The sequence below is a fragment of the Aricia agestis genome, chromosome 22 (genome assembly GCF_905147365.1).
Source record: "Aricia agestis chromosome 22, ilAriAges1.1, whole genome shotgun sequence".
Classification (NCBI taxonomy): Eukaryota; Metazoa; Arthropoda; class Insecta; order Lepidoptera; family Lycaenidae; genus Aricia; species Aricia agestis.
The window spans coordinates 2,097,577-2,120,255 of NC_056427.1; the positions used below are offsets into that span (position 1 = coordinate 2,097,577).

Genomic DNA, 22,679 nt, shown 5'->3' on the forward strand with positions numbered 1-22,679 from the left:
CCGGAACCGTCTGCTTCAGCAAGGATATTATATCCTGCACGCTTCTTTCTGTTCCATCCCTCCGTCGCGATGGCATATTCGCGTTCTGGCCGAGCGTCTCGTAGAGCAAATGCTTCCCCTGGCAAATCTCCTCGCTAGTGAAGGAGGACTTGCAGATCTGCATTATGCTAACCTCGTCCATTGTGTCGATGGCGTGCTGGATAAACGCCAGCAACTCATTCGCCACGAGCGCCATGGTGACGTGCAGCGGCAATCAGCCGCACGATTCGCGAAAATAATATTAATTAATAATTAATAATATTTGCTGCGTGTGCATAACGTGGAGCGTGACCACCGTGACCGTCTGCTGGCTCGACACATTACACACTGTCTACTAATATATATTCTGTGCCCCGGGCCCCGACAAAAAGAGGAGTGTGACGTGTCTGTCTGTATGTGTCTGTCCGTGGCATCGTAGCATCTAAACGGGTGGACCGATTTTGATCTAGTATTTAGGGACATATAATTAAGGGTGCAACTACGAATAATAAAAACTAAGGAAATGTAACTCCGTCAAAAAAACATGCTCCACAATACTTGTCAAAAAAGTGTACCTTAGGTACACATTTCAATACATTTCGTCGCTGCGCGTGCGATACCGCGTATGAGCAGTTGGTAAATACCGCGTAACAGCAAAATGCGCAAAATTGAGATATTGTGCCAGCCGATTCGAAACGCATATTGGCTTATATTAGGCTTCACAGAATTTAAATTATCCAATTAGAAACGTACATTTTGCCATCGAAACAATACCGCGGAACAGTAGGCGGCCGGAAGTTAGAAGCAATTCCGCGTATTTACTACAGCGGTAAGAAAAATATATCGAAGATAGTAAAGTGCTCCCAGAAATAACTATTTTTCTGAGATAAACCACCAAATAAGTATATTTTAATTATTGTTTAATATTGTTCATATGTATTGTATTCATGCTAGAATATTTTAATTAATTTACCACCATTTCCATTGCTTTGAAGATCGAGGAAGGTTACATGACGTGATCATTATATCTTCACCTTAAAAATACAGGCGGCAACCAATCGCCACGACTAAATATGATCACCAGGTTGGGGAAGTAGCTCAGTTAAGCTAAAGCACCCCGGGGATATGGGCGACCAGTTGTGCTAACCCTACCCACTAAAACCACCTGCGATTTGCCTTCAGCCGTATACGGAGGGATTTTCTGGATTTGCCGAACACAGGGCTCCCTCCATAACCGGACGGTCTTCTCCAAAAGGGAGCACACTACCATCAAAGTAAGGGAACGCTTCGACAAATTGAAGAGTTCCCTTCGGCGTCGAGACTAGCTAAGCCGGGTAGGTTCCAGCCTCACCGATTTTCCTTTAGCCATATACGGAGGGATGTTCTGGGTTTGTCAAACACAGGGCTCCCTTCACGACCGGACGGTCTTCTCCAAAAGGGAGCAGACTACCACCAAAGTAAGGAAACGCTTCGGTAAATTATAGAGTTCCCTTCGGCGTCGGGACCAGCTAAGCCGGGTAGGTTTCCAGCCTCACCCGGAGCCTCAATTGCATTGAAATTCGGAGGTTCGCATAATGATGCCTCCCCACTCCCGATGCGGAACAGAGAATAGCTCATTATCTTTGTTACTCTATGGCCCAACGATCGTATGCCTCGTGGCTGCTTTCCTTGCCTTTAAACCCACCGGAACTCCCACTGCAGGCCGTGACGTCCTCTCTGCAGGAACGAAGATGAGCAACTTGGCGAAGACCTTCGTAACCAGCTGTCACGATGGATCTCCCGCTAGGGCAGTAGCTGCCGCCTAGGAGACCGTACGGCAAAATCTATGAAAAATTGGGATATAAATTAATAATTAAGAATAGATAATATTGTTAAATGATTTTGGTAATTAACACGTCATATTTTTGCTAAGTTATAGTGGAACAAAATATAAAATATTTGATTTTTCTAATAAAAAAATGCAACCTTTTACTAAATTGTTTGATTTCAAAACCGCGTATCTTTAATATTAAGCCTACATATTTTGTAACTACTTAATATAAAAACGCGTAATTGTTTTTGACTTGACTTTACACAAAACCTAAGCCAATTGCGAACAAATTTACGTTACTAACCACTAAAGGAAAGTACAAAGAACTAGCTGTTAAGTTCAGTCGGTAATAGGAGTCAAAATAGCTGAGATATTCAGTTTTTTCTTCCTCCTGTAAAATCATCAAAAAGCAGATACGCGGTATTTACCAACTGCTCATACGCGGTATCGCACGCGCAGCGACGATTTGCAATATTTAGGTGACCTTGAGCGGTACTAGGCTGACGTTACATGACAGATCAAAAGGAACCAAATTTAAAACGGTAATAGTATGGGAGTTACGATTCCTTAGTTTTTATTATTCGTAGGAGTGCAATTAAACCTACCGGCCAAATTTTTTAGGTCTTAGGTATCATTGGGAGAGTCCATTTAACGAAAAAAAATAGGGTGTTAATTTTGTTACAATAACATATTTTATCCTTCGATCACTAATATACATTTTATCCCACTTAAAATAGTTGCAGAACGGTCACTTCGTGACGGTGGATAGAGCGGGGCTAACGCGGGGGGTGGCGACGGGAAGGCGCGGCGCGGCCGTAGTGTCCATTTATTTTATTAGGATAACTTTCGGAAGCATATTTCTCAATATTATTTTAGTACTGAGTGCTTAAAAAAGAAAAAATACGTGTATTTTTATTTACAAGGATCAATACTTATATCGGGCTGGAAGGTTTAATTGCACTCTGTATAATGTATTAGCAAAAGTAATTTTGGACTCTAACCTGGGACAATAAATTTTAGGGTTCCGTATCCAATACAAAGGGTAAAAATGGAACCATATTAATGAGGCACCGCTGCCTGATCATCTGTCTACAGTCTATGCACAGTGAGTGTATCTGTCCGGTAGTCTGTCTGTTACCTCTTCATGACCAAACCAAGGGCGTCGCCAGCCGATGGCGCAAGGGGGGGCAAGTTGACTTTACCTACTACAATTGTTCATACTTTTCTCATTCTCTATGCCAGATTTTAATATTAGTGGTCGTTGTTTGCATTATATTTGGCAACTTTTTTAGAATCTCTAGGGGGGGCAGCTGCCCCTCCCTGCCCCCCCTTGGCGACGCCCTTGGCCCAAACCGCTGATTAACCGATTTCGGTGTTTCGTATGAAGATACTTTGAGTCCCGTGAGAGGTCATAGGTATTTTTTTTTATGAAATAAGGGGGCAAACGAGCAAACGGGTCACCTGATGGAAAGCAATTTCCGTCGCCCATGGACACCCGCAGCATCGGAAGAGCTGCGTTGCCGGCCTTTTAAGAGGGAATAGGGTAATAGGGGAGGGTAGGGATGGGAAGGGAAGGGAATAGGGGAGGGTAGGGAAGGGAAAAAGGTATGGGATTGGGCCTCCGGTAAACTCACTCACTCGAAGAAACACAGCGCAAGCGCTGTTTCACGCCGGTTTTCTGTGAGAACGTGGTATTTCATCGGTCGAACCGGATACATATAACTAAGGAAAAGTAACTCCGTCAAAAAACATGTTCTACAATACGAGTACTTGTCAAAAATGTGTACCGGTGTCCGGTACACATTTCAATACATATTTTGCAATATTTAGCTGATGGCCTTGAGCGGTACCAAAACGGTAATAGTATGGGAGTTACGTTTCCTTAGTTTTTAGGGTTCCGTACCCAAAGGGTAAAAACGGAACCCTATTACTAAGACTTCGTTGTCTGTCCGTCTGTCTGTCTGTCGCCCGCGCCAGGCTGTAACTCAAGAACCGCTATAGATAGACATCTGAAATTTTCACAGATTGTGTAGGTATATCTGTTGCCGCTATAACAACAAATACTAAAAACAAAATAATATTAATATTTAAAGGGGGCTCCCATACAACAAACGTGATTTTTTGACCTTTTTGAGCTCGATATTAATAATGGCAACAGGTAGGCACTTGAAATTTTCACAAAGGCCTAAGATATATTATTATGTGTACTTTAATAATTAATAAAATAAATATTTAAGGGGGGCTTCCATACAAAAACACAATTTTTGGCCTATAATTTAAATAAAATAAATATTTAAGGGGGGCTTCCATACAAAAACACAATTTTTGGCCTACTTTTGCTCTTTAACGGTACGGAACCCTTCGTGCGCGAGTCCGACTCGCACTTGGCCGATTATTATTATTCGTAGGTCATAAAATACTTTTAAATTGTGCTTTTTTTCCTGAAAATGTAAGTTTAGTCAGTAGTAAGTTTACGCTTCAACTATCAACTGATAAGCAATTATTATTTATGAAATTACATTATTCCTTATTTATTCATAAGCAATTAGGGGATTAATAAGAAAAGTCGGTATAAATATGAGAGAAAACTCCGTTTGCAGTACACAGCTGTTCTTGTTTCAGCCATGTTCGTCTCAGTATTACTAGCAGCCGCTCTGTAAGTAAACATAATAGAAAAACACGTTTTTTTTTTAATTTTAACAAATTAAATATTTCATTGTCATTGGCTCTCAATACGTGTACAAAGATTCGAATTGATTAGACTACTTGAGATAAGCAAAAATCGTGCTCAAAGATTTCAATAAGTACATAATATTATATTATATATACAGCCATGGGTGGACCCAGGATTTCAGCTTGGGGCAGCTCATACCTATTTCGAGAATATGGTTATCCTGGTATGTCGAAATAAAAAATCATGAAAATTTACTTTTATTAATCTGACTGAAAAATATTTTGTTTTCAACTTCATTTTGCGCAGAGTAGGTAACACGTTTTTAATTCCCACTTACCAGGAAAATTGACGTTTATTTTATCTTTCAATAGAGCTAAGGCCACACCTTGATTAATTTGGCTGTAGCGATATCGATTTTTCTCAGCAATGACTAATGCTAAGAAATTAAAGTTCATTGTCAGTTTTCATCATATCTTTTTCTTTGAATTACCCATAGCATAACACGATTGGTGGAGGAGAGTGATTTAAGCTTTTTGTATGTAGATTGGTTCAAGCATACACTTTAATTTGCCCATAGCTTATTATGATAGATAAATTACGCGACAAAAACCATTTTGTCGACCATGCCCTTTCCATTTCTTGCTGTTCCATTTCTTGTTTTCTATGAGAGGCTGGGCCGGCCTCTCATAGAAAACAAGCAATCTAAAACATATCCAACACGGTTCACGGCGTCACCTTAACCGACTTCCAAAAAAGGAGGAGGTTCTATATTCACTTATTCAGCAATCGGCTGTTTATATTTTTATTTTACCCAAACGGTACGGAACCCTTCGTGCATGAGTACGACTTGCAATTGGCCGATTTTTCCAACTTCCATACAAAAAACGTCATTTTTAGGGTTCCGTACCCAAAGAGTGAAAACGGGACCCCATTCATGAGACTTCGATGCCTGTCTGTCCGTCTGTCTGTCTCCAGACTGTATCTCAAGAACCGCTATAGCTAGAGTTCTGAAATTTTCACAGATTGTGTATATCTCTTGCCGCTATAACAACAAATACTAAAAACAAAATAAAATTAATATTTAAAGGGGGCTCCCATACAACAAACGTGATTTTTTTGGCCTTTTTTGCTCGATGTTAATAATGGCAACAAGTAGGCATTTGATATTTTCACAAAAGCCTTAATTATGTCTACTTCAATATTTAAGAAAAATATTAAAATAAAATAAAAAAAAATAAGGGGGGCCTATACAAAAACACAATTTTTGGTCTATGTTTGCTCTATAATTACAGTAGTCCCTTCGTGCGCGAAGGTTCCCCGTGCCCAACTCGCACTTGGCCGATCTTATTGTATATTTATTTATGCAGGCACGGAACCCTACGAATAATAAAAACTAAGAAAAAGTAACTCCGTCAAAAAACATGTTCTACAATACCTACTTGTCAAAAATGTGTACCTTAGGGCTTAGGTACACATTTCAATTTACATTTGTACAATACATAGCTGGCCTTCAGCGGTATCAGGCTGACGTTACATGACAGTTCGAAAGGAACCAAAAACGGTAATAGTATGGGAGTTACGTTTCCTTAGTTTTTATTATTCGTAACACGGAACCCCTTTCGCGCGCAAGTCCCACTCGCACATGGCCGATTTTTCGATGTATGCAATTAATGACATTTTTGCTATTTCCAGATTTTATCCAGCACAAACATGTTTCTCCAAAAAGGACGACTCGGGCACCGAAGAAAGGTAAATTTTAATTATAATATTTAATCCATATCTATCTTTCTTAATAAAATGCGAAAGTGTGTCTGTCTGTTACCTCTTTACTCTTGAACCGCTGAATCGATTTCGATGAAGTTTTGTATTTTTTAAGCAATTTGACGTGGGAGAGCCATCTTCGGCGCGAATGGGCCGGCTCGACCGGAGAAATACCACGGGCTCACAGAAAACCGGCGTGAAACAGCGCTTGCGCTGTGTTTCGCCGAGTGAGTGAGTTTACCGGAGGCCCAATCCCCTACCCTATTCCCTTCCCTACCCTCCCCTATTTCCTTCCCTACCCTCCCCTACTCCCTTCCCTACCCTCCCCTATTACCCTTTTCGAGGCCGGCAACGCAGCTCTTCTGATGCTGCGAGAGTGCTGTGAAAAGAATCGCATAGCTAATTCTATCGCCGTTATCGTTCGGCAGACTTCGGCACGGTGTTTATGTACGTGCCACTAGATGTATGCGAATTTAGAATTATAATTGCATAAGTTAATAAAAAATGCTATTCAATAGCTTTACGGCGGCAGTCCCCGAGTGCCACACGTATTTTTTTGTAATTAAATATATTTAATTTCAGAGATCCTAATGTCTTTTCTGGATTAACACCATCCGATGAAAAGCTGAGAGACGCCTTAAACACAACTGAGGATAGTAATAATATCTTAGTTGGACCTGGGCCATCCGATGAAAAGCGAAGAGATGCCTTAAATATACCTGGAAACAGACAAAGAGAAGATACGCCTGGAAGTCAAAAACGCAAGAATAGGCATGACGAAATATTCTTTTTCTTGTTGGTAAGTGAAGGACCATTTTTTTCGTGGGAGAGCCATGCTTCGGCACGATGGGCAGGCTCGACCGGAGAAATACCACGTTCTCACAGAAAACCGGCGTGAGACAGCGCTTGCGTTGTGTTTCGCCGAGTGAGTGAGTTTACCGGAGGCCCAATACTCTACCCCCCTATTCCCTCTTAAAAGGCCGGCAACGCACCTGCAGCTCTTCTGATGTTGCGAGTGTCCATGGGCGACGGTAGTTGCTTTCCATCAGGTGACCCGTTTGCCCGTTTGCCCCCTTATTTTATAGAAAAAAATAGGAATATCGCTGAAAAAATGACTTTGATATAGCTTAAAATCTCTCCAAGATATCCATACAAAATGTTACCTAGCTGTGACGTCACGCTTAGGTAGTTTGTTCGATAGCTATGTTAAATATTGCGTTTATGAAAGGGATTTCATAACTTTTTTTTTTATATAAATTGCATAACTTATTGAATGGTATACAAAAATTATTAAGGCATTTTATAAAAAAAATCGACTTGACTATCCAACTTTGAACAAAAAAATACATAAGTTATAAGGCTGAAATTTTGGAAATACTTATATTTTATCGCTTTATTTTATTTAAAAAATCAGCGACTTTTGTATGAAACTGAATGCAGCAGAATTTCTGCCAGATGAAATTCTGCGACTCACAGCTCACAAATTACCTTTAGTTTTGTTACACCTTGCAGAACCATAGAAGTCAAAAGTAACTCTTTGAGCTAACTCGGTGTTTCCTGTTTCAGAACTACTACGACATACTACGAAATGAAGATTATCTGATGGAAAATAAACCGAAACATTACAGTCCACTACCAAACTACTTGAGATACCCACGATATTTCGGATACAAACTCTAATGGAGGCTAATGGAAGAGCTGATAAATTGACTTTAAAAACAAGTTATGATGTATACTTATACTAGCTTTTGTCCGCGGCTTCGATTGCGTTAAGAAGATTATATTATACAATCTTTCAGCCCCTATTTTAACCCCTTGGCGGTAGAATTTATCAAAATCCTTTCTTAGCGGATGCCTACGTCAAAACATCTACCTGCATGCCAAATTTCAGCCCGATCCGTCCAGTGGTTTGGACTGTGCGTTGATAGATCACTATGTCAGTCAGTCAGTTACCTTTGAGTTATTTATTATAATATTTACATTTAAATTATAATAAATAATGTGTAAGTGTGTCCCTCGGTATGTGGCTTTGAGTCTCTTAGCCAAGAGTTTATCGTTTCTTTACAGAATCGCCGATCAAAATGTTTGGAATTGACATTAACCTTCTTTAATATGAAGTTGACAGTCAACGCGTCTAACAGCGGTACCCGCGCCGATTTGTCACTTGTCAGTTTGTTTGTAACGGTTTACTGATTCGTTCTGTATATTGTGACATAAACTAGGGGGCGTCCACAAATTACGTGAGGTGTTTTTTTAGATTTTCTGACCCAGGTATTTTTTTCCTGGTGAGATTTCGTGATATTTTATTTAACCCTCTCCCCCACCCCCCAATCTCACGTGAGTTTTTTCAAAATGTCCCTTAGGTAAACGCATTGAATTGTTTGACAGTCAGTAGATGTATAACTAACGTGACCATTAATTTTTTGTCAGAGCGAGACATCGGCGGCATTATACATAGAATAAAAAAAAGCCAGCCAAAAGCAATGCCATTTTTTAAGTAACAATGAGAAAAAAAAATACGTGAGATTTGCCGAGACTCGTAAGATTAGATGAGATTTGACTCGACCCCCTCTCCCCTTAAACACCTCACGTAATTTGTGGACTAGGACATCAAAATTATATTTTTAATTTCATCGGAGCCGGAGTTTAAACTATGGGGAAAAAACAAAAAAAAGTATTTAAAATAATTATATTTGCATAAAATTATTATATTTAACGTGATTATAATATTACAATATTATATTGTTTTGAGCACTGTTCCCTTTGTTTTTTTATTAGGTACCTATTCGATTTTTCATCTTAATGTAACTTCTTTACTGGTCTGAAACAAAAAATAAAAATTTTAATAAATTGAAAAATAGGTCTACCAGGGACCAGGGTCTACCAGAATCTGCAGATGACAATTTTTTACAGCAGATTTCCAATTATTATTAATTGCATGTTTCACACGCAGAATAAGCCGCTAAAGGAAAAAAAGGATCAAAATGTTTTATTCCAATTACCCCAGTATTGCTAGACTCAATTTGTTTTCTCACGTTTTTGCCATCAGATTCTGGTAGACCTATATTTCAATTATTGGTAGGCATATTGCAAAAAATATGCATTTTTAATTGCATTTTTAGGGTTCCGTACCCAAAGGGTAAAAACGGGACTCTATTACTTAGTCATAATTATTGTCTGTCTGTCTGTCTTTTTTGGCCCATTCTTGCTCTATAACTGTACGGAACCCTTCCTTTGCGAGCCCGACTCGCACTTGGCCGATTTTTACGAATTCATAATTGCTATTAAAAGACAAAAATACATATTTTTAGGGTTCCGTAACCAAAGGGTAACGGGGTCCCGTTATAGCAGTTTTTGAGATACAGCCTGGAGACAGACAGAGAATCACAGACATTGTAACTAGTCTCAGTGATAGGGTCTCGTTTTTGCCTTTTGGGTACGGAACCCTTAAAAACTGTAGCTTATAGTTACTTACTTAAATTTCGGTGAAAAACGTCTCCGTCTAGCCTCGTTGGTCTCCACCGAGGCTTGGCTCAACAGACCCTGAAAAAAAAACGCTCTGTAGCTCTTCTATGTGTTTAAAGCTATAGTATTTATCTCTACTCGATACCGACTACCGTAAATTTTTAGTATGGCAAATTTTACAGCGCCTCTAGCGATTACTTGCGGAACTAAAATAGCCATACTACATATTTACGTAGTCGGTATCGAGCATCGATAAATACTATAGCTTTAAACTCATGGTAGAGCTACTGTTCTGATTTTTCGATGTTTGTATGAAGTTGGAAGTTTGTATAAAAGTCCTATGTTTTAGATTCTAAAATTTATAAGATCTATCTTAGGGGGGTATTACATTATCATTTATATTGGATCATTTCTATGATCATATATAAGATCCAATATATATGATCATTTGATCATATCTGCTTATTACATTATCATATTTCATTGATCCTATTTTACGTCATATGTGGTTTCAATAGCCAATGGAGAGCGCTAACGCTGACAGGTATTGACGTCAGGGTTACTAGATCTCAGAGAATTCGATTTGTCAAAAGACATCGTCATTTTTAATATGACTTGTTTTTTGTTATTTCAGCAAGATTATCCAAGTATATAATTAGAAAAATAATTACATTACATTATTTAAAACATATTAACGAACAAGAAATTAAAAACTCTTTTTTATATTAAATAACTGGCAACACCTATTTCTATGACCGTATTGGATCCAATCTCTCAGCAAATGTCAAAAATCTATGATCAAGGAAGAAATGAATCATATGTCTATATTACATTATCCAATATCATTGACTCAATGATCTCGGATCCAATATATATGATAATCTAATATCCCCCTAAGACTGTTGAAAATAATGGTCATCATTTAGGCCTGAAAATTTGACTCCTCAGGGGTAGATGAAACGGGGGTTGGTAGTTTGTATGAAAGTCCTATGTTTTAGATTCTAAAATTTAGAACATAGACTTTTGAAATGAATGCTTATCAGCTAGGTTTTTCCACACTTAGCACTTAGCAAGCTTATCAACGCCCTCTGCCCCTCCCATGCAGGTACTAATAAAAAAGCGTCGAAGTCAAATATCGTTCTGTCTACGTCTAGCCTCCTTTACGCCGAACGCGCGATAAGGCACTTCGTTCCAAAACTGCGTTTACATTCAACGCCTATACTTACTTGTATGGCAACAGTATTCAGATCTTCTTTAGGAGGACCGTACTCCTTGAACCCAGGAGGACCGTACTCTAGGAAACCCTCGGGCACCTGCTCGGATGACCTGCAAAATGTACGTTATGTACCATCGAAGAAATTGATTCGTAGGCAGTTGACGGATCTTCGTCAGTAGGCAGTTGACGGATCTTCGTCAGTAGGCAGTTGACGGATCTTCGTCAGTAGGCAGTTGACGGATCTTCGTCAGTAGGCAGTTGACGGATCTTCGTCAGTAGGCAGTTGACGGATCTTCGTCAGTAGGCAGTTGACGGATCTTCGTCAGTAGGCAGTTGACGGATCTTCGTCAGTAGGCAGTTGACGGATCTTCGTCAGTAGGCAGTTGACGGATCTTCGTCAGTAGGCAGTTGACGGATCTTCGTCATTTGTTGGAGTTATATGTCACACCCAGCCGACAGACCACAATTAACATTGAATTGACATGATCGGTGATCCGACCAAATGACGTTGGTCTGTCAACTGCCTAGGAATCAAATTCTTCGATGGTATCAGGCAGTAATTTTAGTTGTGACTTGTGATTTGTCGGATGGGTTATCATTTCTTCAATGGTACCAGGCAGTAATGTTAGTTGTGACTTGTGATCTGTCGGATGGGTTTTGACCACGACCAACTTACTTACCTCCGCCATCTACCAATGAATCAACTTCTCTTTAAGCTACGTCGTGAGAAATGTTAACATCGTCACCAAATGTTGCTATACTGTACTCGGCGAAACACGGCGGTAGCGGTTATTGACTCCCTGTCAAAAACTTGTCATTTTCTATATAAACCGCGATTGACAATAAAGTGTCAGATGTTGTCAATCGCGGTTTTGTATAGAAAATGACAAGTTTTTGACAGGGAGACAATGACCGCTACCGCCATGTTTCACCGAGTACAGTATACTTATATCCTCGTAAATCTGACATAATATTAGCGGCAGCACCTGCACAGACAGTAAACACAAAGTTTTGTTCGACGTTTCACAACGTTTCCGTCAATATTCTGATGTGACGTGTGCAATATGACGGATTTTGGTCGGATTGTTTACTGTATGTGCTAGGAACGCCCTCTGCTCCGATTATATTCCCTATTGGTATGAATACCAATTACCTAAACCAGTTTTTTTTATGAAATAAGGGTGCAAACAGGCAAACGGGTCACCTGATGGAAAGCAACTTCCGTCGCCCATGGACAGTCACAGCATCAGAAGAGCTGCAGGTGCCGGCCTTAGGGTAATAGGGGAGCATGGCTCTCCCACGTCAGTTCAGCATTTTCAGCGTGAAGTGGTTACCATAGACAGACAGACACACTTTGGCATTTATATGTATGTATGGATGTTTGTTTTACTCACCCAGAAGTTTCTTGTGATGATGAATCAGCTACTTGCTGGTTGATTTCGATCTGCAAAAATTTAAATACATATTGGAATTATAAAAGGAAATAAACAAAGACTTTATCCGGTATCAGTTTGTTTAAGTCTTTATCAAAATCGAGCTCTTTAACATTTTTGCAATCTCTATGGCAGCGGTTCTCGGTCGGAACCATTTGAAGTGAAATTTTTGATAGAACCCAAAAAAAATTCGTTGTATTTGAATGAAGCGTCTTCATGTCAAAGACTTCTATTTAAATTACTGATGTAAATATAAGTTTTTGCTTCATGTTGACTGTGGGATGGCATTTCTCAAAGTAATTTATGTGTCGAGTCTCAGGGCTCCGGAGAAAACACTTTCAGAATGACTGCGCTATAGCATACTTTTGAAATTCACCGCCTATTATACCTAGGGCGTTTTTCAATTTCGTGAATTCAGTACACTAGGGAGTACACTAGGGAGTGTTACTGAATTCACGAAAACTTTAACTTATTTTAGAAGGCCTTCGCCTCTTACCTCGGTCTTGATAGCTTCCTCCAAGCTCGCCAAAACTTCAGGTACAATAACTTCCAAGTGACTCAATTCTCCCAGCTGTATATTCCTCACATCAACAGCATCTTCCGTGGTAGTTTCTTGAGGTGCATCAACAGATTCCGTCACAGGTACGATAGCAACAGATTCTGTGGCAGGTATGACCGTCTCTTCGATTTCAGCTAGAATTTCTCCGTTGCTCTTCTCAACTATTATTTCGGGGGTAGTTTCATATACAACTTCCACGTTGATTTGCCCTTCTGTTGTTGGTTGTTCAGCGTTTTCTGGAATCAAAAGTCCATCCACTATTTAATGGAATAAAGCAATATCTTAAGTTATTGACGAAACTCTTTATGTTCGAGATAGACTCGTATTTACATTTTGATCTTTAAAAAGGACAATAACTGTTATCACCTAGCGTTCCGTCCTTGACTTTAATACCACCACGAACATTTTCATTGTATCATCAGAGAAATTCATCCATGGAAGTAGGTCCTACTTGAATTCGTCCTGTGTCAGGTCTAGCCGACGGATTATGACTAACTTTGACTTGACATAAGCTGACCAAATAACGTAGCTATGAATCAATTCTCTGACGGTACTTTTAAAACCTGCTTTTCATCAAGCACATTCCTTACCTGAAGATTCTTCAACCGCTACTCCTGTAGACTCTTCAACCACTCTTCCCAGTACAATACTCGAGACCTCCTCTCCCGAAGACACTGCAGCATCAACGAAGTTCTGCTCAATTGCCACATCAGGTAACGCCTGGTTCACTGAGATCTCCAGTTTGGGCGGTCCATACTCTCTTAGAGCATCAGATCCTGACGCTTCTGAGCCTAGGATCACGTCTTGGAGGTTTTCAGCTGGTTTCTGAAAGCAGGGATTTTTTTTGAAAAGGGGGTAAAAAAGCGAGTAAAACTTTCTTGTGAAAAGGGGTTCAAAACACTTTTTCTGAACTTTTCAAACTTGAAAATGAACATCATAATTAATGTAGGTTTTTGGCGTGGAAAGAACTATATTATAGCTAACTAGCTCCGTTACGGCAAATTACCTTTATCGCGTTGGAATCGTACATTTTTCCGGCATGAAAAGTATCCTATGTCCTTTCCCGGGACTCAAAGTATCTCTATACAAAATTTTCGCACTTATATTGTTAACTATGGATATACCTGCTTTGACATAAAACCTGAGCTTTATAATAAGCAATTTTTTGTACTGTAGATTCTTGGTAAAAAATCCTAGTGCCTGAGAGAATTAGCCTGCTTTACCTGAACTTCATTAGGCAGGTAGAATGCTGGTCCACTTGGTCTCCACCCACTGGGCAGGTAGGGCCCGGAGCCCTTACCAGCGGCAGACACCACTACGATGGCCAGAATAGCTAGCACCTGGGAAGTAACAACTTTTAATTAGATTCCTTAGTGGTGTGCATTGATGGACCGTGTTGAAGACTTTCCAATGTAATGCTTTATATAGCATGGCCGGTTTCCATCCAAATGACATTAGTAAAACTGTAACGTACCCGGTACAGTTTTACTAATGTTTACTGACTAATTGCCATTTTGTTGAATGCACGGACCATCAATGTATGTCCTCAAATCAAGTTTTGATTAAACATTTGCTTATCATGCTTTCGCTTTCATATGCACGAAAGAGATAGATTGATAAAGGATCCATGATTTAGTTTAACCCAATCATACCTCTGAATCTTAACGGTTATTTTTTTTTTATGAAATAAGGAGGCAAACGAGCAAACGGGTCACCTGATGGAAAGCAACTTCCGTCGCCCATGGACACTCGCAGCATCAGAAGAGCTGCAGGTGCGTTGCCGGCCTTTTAAGGGGTAATAGGGGAGGGTAGGGAAGGGAATAGGGGAGGGTACGGAAGGGAATAGGGGAAGGAACGGAAGGAAATAGGGGAGGGTAGGGAAGGGAAAAGGGAAGGGATTGGGCCTCCGGTAAATTCACTCACTCGGCGAAACACAGCGGAAGCGCTGTTTCACGCCGGTTTTCTGTGAGGACGTGGTATTTCTCCGGTCGAGCCGGCCTATTCGTGCCGAAGCATGGCCAAAACGCCAAAAGGGTGGTCTATCCTTTTTAATTTGAGAATCCAAGAATACACAATTCTGAATTTTTACGCTTACATCAACCCTTGATGTAACCCTATATAGCAAAACAACGCTTGCCGGATCAGATACTATATTAAAGTTTATTTACCTGCATGATTGAGATCGGTTGAACGAATGATGATCACCGGTATGGGTTCAGTTTTATATTCGGTCGATCAAGGTTCGGTCAATATTTGAGTTATTATATTATTGGAGCATCACGAAGGTCAATTGTTGTTGGTTTTGCCAAATTCCGGGTAGGCTGAGAGGGCTGGTAACACTTTCCATTGATTTCGGTGACGGTGGCCGGTTTCATTGAAACCAGCTACTCAGGAGTGAACTTCTTGGTTTTACACAGGAGTACTCTTTTCTGATTAATTTCGTTGCAGGTCCCAAGACAGATTATATCAAAGGGTTTTCGAGCTTAGTTACCACTGTTAATCCTGGCAACACAGAAGTTGCAGTGGTGGGAATGTGTGGTGATCCATTTGTTCGTTAAAAACAGAGCACTCCTTCCCTGATTTGGTTCATATAAACCAGGCCAGCTAGGCAGGGAACATATTTCCATAGTTTGTAGTACACATGAGCACTCCTTCTTCCCAGAGGTGACGGTGGTTGGTTTCCTAGAAACCACGGCCAGGTAAATAGATTTAATACTTAGTGCCCAAGTAGTACACAAGAACATTCTCTTTTCTCATTTTGGTGACGGTAGCCGGCTTCATATTATTCTAAACGTGGGATCTATACTTGGGAGAGCCATGCTTCGACACGAATGGGCCGGCTCGACCGGAGAAATACCACGTTCTCACAGGAAACCGGCATGAAACAGCTGTTTTGTTTCTCAGCAGTGTGTTATCCGAGTGAGTGAGTTTACCGGAGGCCCAATCCCCTACCCTATTCCCTTCCCTACTCTCACCTATTCCCTTCCCTTTCCTACCCTCCCCTATAACCCTATTCCCTCTTTAAAGGCCGGCAACGCACTTACAGCTTATCTGATGCTGCGAGTGTCCATGGGCGACGGAAGTTACTTTCCATCAGGTGACCCGTTTGCTCGTTTGCCCCCTTATTTCATTTTAAAAAAGCCAGGCCAGCTATTCAGTAATTTTGTAGTGCCCAAATATATATAGTACACAAGATCACTTTTTCTTCCCCGATTTGGTGACGGTGGCCGGTTTAATTGAAAATGCCAATTCCTTAGCTGAAGCATCCCGGTGGACGTAACACGACCAAATTCCTTAGGTTCGTCTTATGAATTTCTTTGGTAGTATTCTAGGCACACCCAATAATGACGTATATTTCAGCCTTGGCCGTGATTGCTCATTAATTAAATTATTAACTTCGGTAATGTAAGCTAATATTTGCTCTTAAGAGGAGTCCACACCGCCCTTTTTTCTATACAAACGTTGTCCCCTGTTTCCTCCCTGGATAATGCTAGTAGAGTTATAATTTTTTTCCTGAATATCTACGACCACTAATACAATGTCCCTATGTTTTCTTTTTTTTCATAATTTAATTATTAAATAAGATATGAACATTCAAAAACCCAAAAAATGGCCAGATTTTCCGCTGTGTTCAAACGTCCAGAATACAGATTTGGCTAGATTATACAAAAAAAGCAAAACATAGGAACACAGCTCAAGCCTTTTTTTTAATCTTTAATGAAAAAAGTACTTAGATCGGTTAATTTTTGGAGAAGGAATCAGGGGACAACGAATCGTTGATTTTCTGGATTTTCTGCAGTTGTCTCTATCGCGTTCTGCGGTAGAGGCTCGAGGTAAGGGATTACACGTACTTTTTTCATTTCTCTAGCCCTTGGTGTATCCTCTTAATGCTATGCTATTCAACTATTATATACTTTTCTGTGCGTCGCTTTGAACATTATAGTATTGGGCTTAACAGCCAACACTCGACAGTACAAAATTGTCACTTTAGACCTGGCAGTGGTTCTTAAGGTGACGCCGCATCGTTTTGGATATGTTTTAGATCGCTTGTTTTCTATGAGAGGCCTGCCCGGCCGACAAAAACAAGAAAATGGACAACAAGAAATGGAAAGGGCGTAAGCGACAAAATGGTTTTTGTCGCGTAATTTAAAAACCATAAATTATATATTTCATATAAGCTATGGGCAAATTATAGTGTATGCTTGAACTAATCTATGTACAAATTTTGGAAGCTTAAATAACTCTCCTCTGTTGGCAAAATCAGCATCCCCGTTTTCATAGAGGTCTTTTTGATTGATTATTCTGTGTTATAAAAGTTGACCAATCGTGTTATGCTATGGGTAATTCAAAGATAAAGACATGATGAATACTGACAATGAACTTTAATTTCTTAGCTTTAGTCATTGTTGAGAAAAATCGATATCGCTACAGCCAAATTATCACGATGTCACCTTAACCGGTGGTCGCGGACCACTGGTGGTCCCTGAAGGCATTCCAAGTGGTCCGCGAAGGATCTTTATAACATGTGAAAATTCAAAAGTTAGTAAATAATATGCAGTCACAATAATCACATTAATGCTTCGATCGTGGATTCTTGGAAATCTGTTGTGTATCGCTCACCGATGAGCTTTTGGGGCTTGATGGGTTAAAATCTGTAACTTGTAGATTTTTGCCTCATGCAAAAATGAGTGCTAATTATAAAGTTGTCATTGTTTTCTTTATCAAACAACCCCTAATTAAGGTAAACCAACTGGGTGGTCCCCGGCAAGACAAACATTTTGGTAAGATGGTCCCTCATGACTAAGGTTAAGAACCACTGCTTTAGAGGGTTTTAGATTATTCATATTTAGACTAGATGACGCCCGCAACTCCGTCATGTCTTTTATCACGCAGAAACCGTACGTTTTTCCAGGATGAAGTGCTTCTATGTCCTTTCCCGGGACTCAAAGTATCCCCATATCAAACAGCAAAATCGGTTTAGCGGTTTGGGCGTGACTCTTCACGCTGACAGACTTACTTTCGCATTTATAATATAGTATGGATTTTTTGTAGTGTCTAAAATAACTAAAACAAACTTAATAAATGTACAGTTTTATTAAAACAAAATTTTACAGCAAGATAAATATAAAATTGAACATTTGAATATAGCACGCGGCTCGGAGTCAGTAGCCGTTGGAGCGGGCGTCGCCATGGATACCGTTGACATGGAGATCGCGGCCATGCTCGTTGCCATGCCTACCGCGGGCGCCATTTTGGTTGCGCGTGTTGCTGTCATAGCCGGAGCGAGCGAAATCTTCAGAGTCTTGGTAAGAAATTTGCGGCTTGAAGCCTCTCTCGTCTGCCTCGTAATTCACCGTCTGAAAAGACATTGTAGGATTGATTCAAGGTTCGCGGTTGAATGCGTAGCGATCCCGCTCCTCCGCGTGTAGCGTTGACGAGGGCATGGGGGGGTTTAGTGGGTAAACCTCCGGAGCACCGAGCCAGAGGGAGTCTGACATACCCCTGCCCCTTCCCCCGAGGGGGCGGGGGATGCGTAATGCATTTCCCCTCCTTAAAAAAAAGGATTGATTCAAGGTAGGAAATTACAGATGTTTTCCGTATTATTTGTCGGTAAATCTTACGTATACTTCTACCAGCCCTACGTGTAACGTGCCTTCAGTAGAAGTGTCTTCTAGCGGAGGCCCTAAGAAATCACAATAATTTTAAAACCTCATTAGAAGATGTCAATTGGTATAGGACAAATCCGAGTCTACAGATAACCTAAGACATCTAACGATTACAATGCAAATACTAAGGATTTCGGCTTTCGGCTACTATCCTAATAACCTGAAGCCCATGCCACTAACCGAAGGTGATTTTAACCAAATATAGCCGAAAACTGATTGCGAATTTTACAAAGTGAGGCTTCAACTGAACTCGAACGTTTGCTCACATAATTTTTCGAAAAAAAAAAAACAAATTCAAATTCCGAACACCCTACCTGTTTCCTACCATCAGGCAACACTACATGGTACGCCCCCCGCGCTTCTCCCGACCGCCCCTCTTCGTGATGGCCGAACTGAGGGCCCCCTGACCGCCCCTGCTCATAGCCTGACCGCTCCTCCTCATAGCCTGACCGCCCCTCCTCATAGCCTGACCGCCCCATATCGTCAGCGCCCCCATCCACGGTATACCCGAACTCGTACGCCTGCAGAATTTAGCTTAAGTTATTATGTGCCCTTGGTGTATAAGTTTCTGAGGCTTAAACACGATTTTCTTGGGTTGTATGTAACGGAATCTTTTAGCACGATTTTTACCTATCTGGTCTAATTAATTCGAAACTTTGCATGATTATGTTAAAATTTTTGGAAAAAAAAGTTTAACAACGTCACGATTTTGGACAGAAGTTTTACTACTGAGTTCTGACACAGTACGTGTACTTACTACACTCTCTGTTTTGACCGAAGTTTATCTCTTCGATAACGTCGTTGTTTTTGATGAACTTTAATCCAATTAAAATTCCGGTATTGAAAAGATAAACTGCAGTCAAAATAACCTCAGCTAAACTGGGCAGTAGTCGGGTAAAAGTATAACTTAAGCTAAATTCAACAGATGCTTTGAATCCATAAGTTTACTAACATTAAGTAATTGAGAAAGTGATTTTAGTGATTTTTGGTGTAGGATTTGAGTCTTGGGACAGAAATGTACGTTTCGTAACGCATGTTTTGTCACAGCATAACTGTCTAATTTACTCTAATTAAATTTTTACGTACCTAAAGATAATATAATAATTTGTACAGCTTATAGAATTAAAGAAATGAACCTGATGATGATTTGTTTCGAAACCGGTCGTGTAATTTGTTAAAAGTAGTAATAATATCTTAATATAGTGGAAAATGTGCACGAAAAGTTGTGTTTTATTAGTGTTGAATTAAAAAAAATTGAGTTTTAATTATTGAAACTCAATTTTTTTGTGTTACTTTTGAAGCGAACTTACCGCGGCCTCTCCGTTCCTTCCAAAAGTACTGTCGTAGCCTTCCGAGTGGGTCGAATCATGAACGCTATTTCTGAAAAAGAAGCAAGAAAAAATATTAAACTATCTAATAGTTGGCAGTCACCCTTTTATTAAGATTTTTGTCCGAAAATACTAGGGAATATAGGGCTTTCTATAGTATAAAATTATAAATTCTTAATCTCGGTACATAATATTAGACAGTAGATGACGCTCGTTACTTTTTCCTATCACGTAGGAACCGTACATTTTTCCATAAGAAAAACTATCTTAACTAAAGGACATATCGTTGCTTAGCTTATCTCCATAACTTTTATCTAAGTCGGTTCAGTGGTTTCAGCATGAACATTGAACATGTAACAGATAGTCAGACAGACATAATTTCGAATTTACAATATCAGGATAAGAATAAAACGTATAGAAAATCTATGCGAATTTTTATAGATTTAAACTTGAGCCTCACGCGCGTTGTAGCCATTTCTTTCAACAACCGAAATTATTCGCATATCGCGCAAGAACTCTACATTATTTTGAGACAAAAAATATCCTTTGTTCTTTCTCGTCTTTTAAAGCATCTTCATACCAAATTTCATTAAAATCGGTCTAATAGTTTAAGCTTGAAGAGGTAACAGACAGATAGACTTTCGAATATTTTTAATCGACTTCCAAAAACTGCAAACCTTCAAGAAGAGAGCGCATTCCCTCTTAAAAGGCCGCAACGCACCTGCAGCTCTTATGATGTTGCGAGTGTCCATGGGCGACGGTAGTTGCTTTCCATCAGGTGACCCGTTTGCTCGTTTGCCCCCTTATCTATCTATATCTATATATATAAAACTCAAAGGTGACTGACTGATTGACATAGTGATCTATCAACGCACAGCCCAAACCACTGGACGGATCGGGCTTAAATTTGGCATGCAGGTAGATGTTATGACGTAGGCATGCGCTAAGAAAGGATTTTGATAAATTCCAACCCCAAGGGGTTAAAATAGGGGATGAAAGTTTGTATATAATAATACTTCTTAACGCGAGCAAAGCCGTGGGCAAAAGCTCGTTACATATAATATACGCGTCGAATTGATAACCTCCTTTTTTTGAAGTCGGTTAAAAATTACTATGTTAAAGCACAAATCAATAGGCGTGACAGTTTTTCTGTAAAGTTTACCACAAAATGTTCAGGTTGTGGGATGTACTAGGGCTCGCTTCGGTCGCACTGATTATTTACCGTAACTAACCTTGCAAGATTATTTCCATGAGTCTGCTCTCGTCCTTGGGCAAAAGACCTCGCAGCTACCACTTCAGGGGCACCAGCTAATCCCTGGGGTCCTTGGAATCCCTGGGATTGGAGATTCTGGGATTGTAGACCCTGATGGGATCCTTGGAAGCCTTGTGGTCCTTTTGGATATCCATTCGCACTCGGTGGAAGGTAGCTAAAAACAGGTTTTATGTTGTTAGTTTTACGTGTGGCACTCGGGGACTGCCGCGGTAAAGCATATAGCATATTTTATAAAACTTAAGCAATTATAATTCGCATACGTCTAGTCGCACGCACACAGACACCGTACCGAAGTTTGCCGAACTAAAACAACATTAGAAGAAGAAGTTAGTTTATACGTGGGAGAGCCATGCTTCAGCACGAATGGGCTGGCGCGACCGGAGAAATACACGTTCTCACAGAAAAACGGCGTGAAACAGCGCTTGCGCTGTGTTTCGCCGAGTGAGTGAGTTTGCCGGAGGCCCAAATCCCTTCCCTATCCTCTCCTATTCGATTCCCTTCCCATCCCTACCCTCCCCTATTACCCTATTCCCTCTTAAAAAGGCTGGCAACGCACCTACAGCTCTTCTGATGCTGCGAGTGTCCGCGACGGAAGTTAATTTCCATCAGGTGACCCGTTTGCTCGTTTGCCCCCTTATTTCATTTAAAAAAAAAAAGCAAACAATGCCGTGTCATGTGACAGAAAAGTACAGTACAAGTACATTGTTTTGTCTGGCCTCCTCCTTTTTTGAAGTTGGTTAAAAACTCACCTTTTTGATATGCCGGGTGGCTCGGCCCACACCGCAGCAGCCATAGCAATGACGATTAAGTACTAAAAAAAGTAAAAAATTTAGTATCAATCTACAAGATGTAATAAAATAATTGTTAATATAAAGGCCAGCAGTTCTAAACTTTTTGGGGGCGGAAGCCGGAAGCAGAAAGTGTAATTTTTGATGGATCCCAAAAAAAGAATGTTTTGTCTTTGAATGATGACATTTCTAAAATAAATAATTTCTTTTAATGGAAGGTCTGACGACATTTCTAAAAATATATTCATCGTTCACAGAGCCCCAGGGCTCTTCAGAGCACACTTTGAGAATGGCTGCTTTGATTTGTTTCGCTGAAAAGGGAAACACACCGTATGTTTCCCTTATAGACCAGGGTAGAAGCCTTTAAAAATAATGAAAAGTGAAAAAAAATTATAATAGAATGAAACCCATTAGAAAAGGAGGGAAATATGATAAAAATGAAAGGAAAAATAATTTACGGGCGATCTGAGGTTGGGAAGGGGATGGGGGTGAGTTTTTAAGGGTAAAAAACGGATTTTCTCGATTTCCGGCAAAACTAAAAGTCCTATCGAAAAAAGTCAAATGGAAAAGTTGTAGATAATAAAAAGATCTAAAACTTTTGTATTTACACTTTTTTCACATAACCTCAAAATTTATGTGAAAAATTCAAAAAACCAAGTTTTTGGTTTTTTATTTTTATCTTTTACAA

General features: G+C 40.0%; 2 protein-coding genes across 2 annotated transcripts; both read right to left on the reverse strand.

The window, feature by feature from the left end:
* Positions 1-9,010: 9,010 nt before the first annotated feature.
* On the reverse strand, positions 9,011-15,148 carry LOC121738051. Its single transcript, XM_042129868.1, has 8 exons — positions 15,105-15,148; positions 14,160-14,276; positions 13,527-13,761; positions 12,874-13,172; positions 12,339-12,388; positions 10,955-11,054; positions 9,739-9,806; positions 9,011-9,084 (listed from the first exon to the last, which is right to left on the reverse strand). The coding sequence occupies exons 1-8, from the start codon at positions 15,108-15,110 to the stop codon at positions 9,063-9,065; spliced, it is 897 nt and encodes a 298-aa protein (XP_041985802.1). The 5' UTR covers positions 15,111-15,148; the 3' UTR covers positions 9,011-9,062.
* Positions 15,149-18,098: 2,950 nt separating this feature from the next.
* Positions 18,099-21,996, reverse strand: LOC121738243 (pro-resilin-like). The gene is made up of 6 exons (XM_042130193.1): positions 21,953-21,996; positions 21,163-21,357; positions 19,913-19,982; positions 18,928-19,123; positions 18,558-18,619; positions 18,099-18,293 (listed from the first exon to the last, which is right to left on the reverse strand). Exons 1-6 carry the CDS (start codon positions 21,994-21,996, stop codon positions 18,099-18,101), a joined length of 762 nt encoding a protein of 253 aa, XP_041986127.1.
* Positions 21,997-22,679: the final 683 nt, after the last annotated feature.